At 43.0% G+C, this 1,939-nt stretch overlaps 1 protein-coding gene across 1 annotated transcript; it reads right to left on the reverse strand.

Moving 5' to 3' along the window:
* Positions 1–994: 994 nt before the first annotated feature.
* On the reverse strand, positions 995–1,447 carry LOC147463399 (uncharacterized). The gene is made up of 4 exons (XM_086496432.1): positions 1,314–1,447; positions 1,219–1,279; positions 1,112–1,136; positions 995–1,023 (listed from the first exon to the last, which is right to left on the reverse strand). The coding sequence occupies exons 1-4, from the start codon at positions 1,445–1,447 to the stop codon at positions 995–997; spliced, it is 249 nt and encodes an 82-aa protein (XP_086352558.1).
* Positions 1,448–1,939: the final 492 nt, after the last annotated feature.

Here is a 1,939-nt window from a genome sequence, read left to right on the forward strand (position 1 = left end):
CACAAAGGGCGAACGCTCGGAATTTCTGTGAGAGGGGAAGAGAGAGAGAGAGAGAGAGAGAGAGAGAGAGAGAGAGAGAGAGAGAGAGAGAGAGAGAGAGAGAGAGAGAGAGAGAGAGAGAGAGAGAGAGAGAGAGAGAGAGAGAGAGAGAGCACCTGCGATGGGACAAGAAGAGAGAGAGAGAGAGAGAGAGAGAGAGAGAGAGAGAGAGAGAGAGAGAGAGAGCACCTGCGATGGGACTCCTGTCAGCCTTGCCTTCGACCTACAGACCTACGAACTCTATTTTATATCTAATGTAGTCTATTTCCATGGCGCATTGGAGTTGCTAGTCGTTACAAACTTTCCATGCAATGACTGCAAGTCTCCGATTTCGTTTTTCTACGCTACATTGGTTTGGATGGACTCCGCCTGGGATCTGTTTTGATTCCAGCTATCCACGATTTTTTATAAATCGTGGGCAGAATTTTTAGAGGATACATATTGGTAGACTTCAAAATAAATTCATTTCTTTCAACATGCCAAGGAATCTTGAAGGTGAAGGAACGCCATAAAAAACAACAAGTCATAACAACCGGTAAGGAATAAATTCAAGTTGATGCGTAATGACAAGTAAACAGAAAAGACAATTACACGTCCGATAAAGAACAAGGAGCAATCAGATTAAATTCATGAATGAAAATGTTCGATTACATTATTGAGTCTTATCACAAGTGCATTCAATTTGTTCAATTGCACTTTTAAAGATGAAACCTCTTGCGTAATGACACTATTTGCTCCTCTAGTTGAGCTACTTGGATATCCGCTACATTTACTCGACAATCTTGAACTACATATTATAATTGTCTCTACAGACTCTTTTATGAATAACTTAAGGGTGCCATTGTCATGGCCATGGACCTCAGTCCAAATCTGTAGCAGTATTTCCTTTAATCTTGCAACAACATCTTCCTCCACTCCCTCCAACGTATCTTGCTTGTTAGTGGCCTCCACAACATTAAAATGACTTCCCTACTCCATTACGATCTGCATAAAAAAGAATGAGCCCAACAAGTTAGAATCCAACGGCAAAAAAATGAGGTTCAAGGAAAAGAAATAGTTATGAATTATAAACCTTCAAGATGCAACAAGTATTGCCTCTGTGCGATGCACGAGAGGCATGAAATCGTCTCATATCTGTGTGCCCTCTTCGTCGTCATCACTGTCATCAATGATAATAACATTGGCTTTTGGATCGTCCACGTTGGTCTCTTTAAATGCGGTCGTATCCGTAAGCTCCTTGCTATTCAAAGAAAGAAGAATAGTATGATGCTAACCTTTCTATAGCATCCCATCGGGACCTAAACCAATCGGCTCTTGGTTGTGCATTGGTGTACAAGTCATCAGCCACAAAAATGCTGACTATGTCCTCGTAAGTCACGATTGAGGGAAAAGCCATGCAGCGCCACATCGCTCTTATCTTTTTCGGATACATTCCTCGGCTTGGTAAGGAATGATCGGCGACAAGACGAAGGGTAGTATTTTCCGGTACACACCATAATATGCAAGGTGTACAAGAAATCGTTCCCTAGAGGGTGCTGCATTTTGAACTTCCAATACATTGCAGCACGATCGAAAATATTGTTCGGCGTTAGGCATACCCTATTCTTGAGGTCGTCTACACCGTAAAGGGTATACAACTCTACATCCTTGTTGATATTGAGGCGGTCCGGGGCAGGCAACAAGAAGAGCAACCTCTAGACACCCTTCAAGGCTCCCGTGCTGCTCAATGGGGCTGGGGCACAACACAACACAAACCAAAACAACAAACCCACACCCAAATCCCAACTACACAAGGGCACCACCTAGTTTAAGAGCGAACTAGGACGCAAAAGAGGAGAATCGTTAGAGCAACCCACAAACAAGCAAGGAATTTACACTAACCCTAACACCAATGGAACAC

Source organism: Adiantum capillus-veneris, chromosome 2 (genome assembly GCF_014529385.1).
Source record: "Adiantum capillus-veneris isolate H3 chromosome 2, ASM1452938v2, whole genome shotgun sequence".
Classification (NCBI taxonomy): Eukaryota; Viridiplantae; Streptophyta; class Polypodiopsida; order Polypodiales; family Pteridaceae; genus Adiantum; species Adiantum capillus-veneris.

Bases quoted from the DNA above. Each gene is read 5' to 3' on its own strand.
- LOC147463399 (XM_086496432.1), bottom strand. From the start codon at position 1,447: ATGTGGCGCTGCATGGCTTTTCCCTCAATCGTGACTTACGAGGACATA. The intron at 1,280-1,313 runs GTTAGCATCATA...TTCTTTGAATAG, and splicing joins CGATGGGATGCTATAGAAAG to CAAGGAGCTTACGGATACGA. The intron at 1,137-1,218 runs GTTATTATCATT...TGCATCGCACAG, and splicing joins TGGACGATCCAAAAGCCAAT to AGGCAATACTTGTTGCATCT.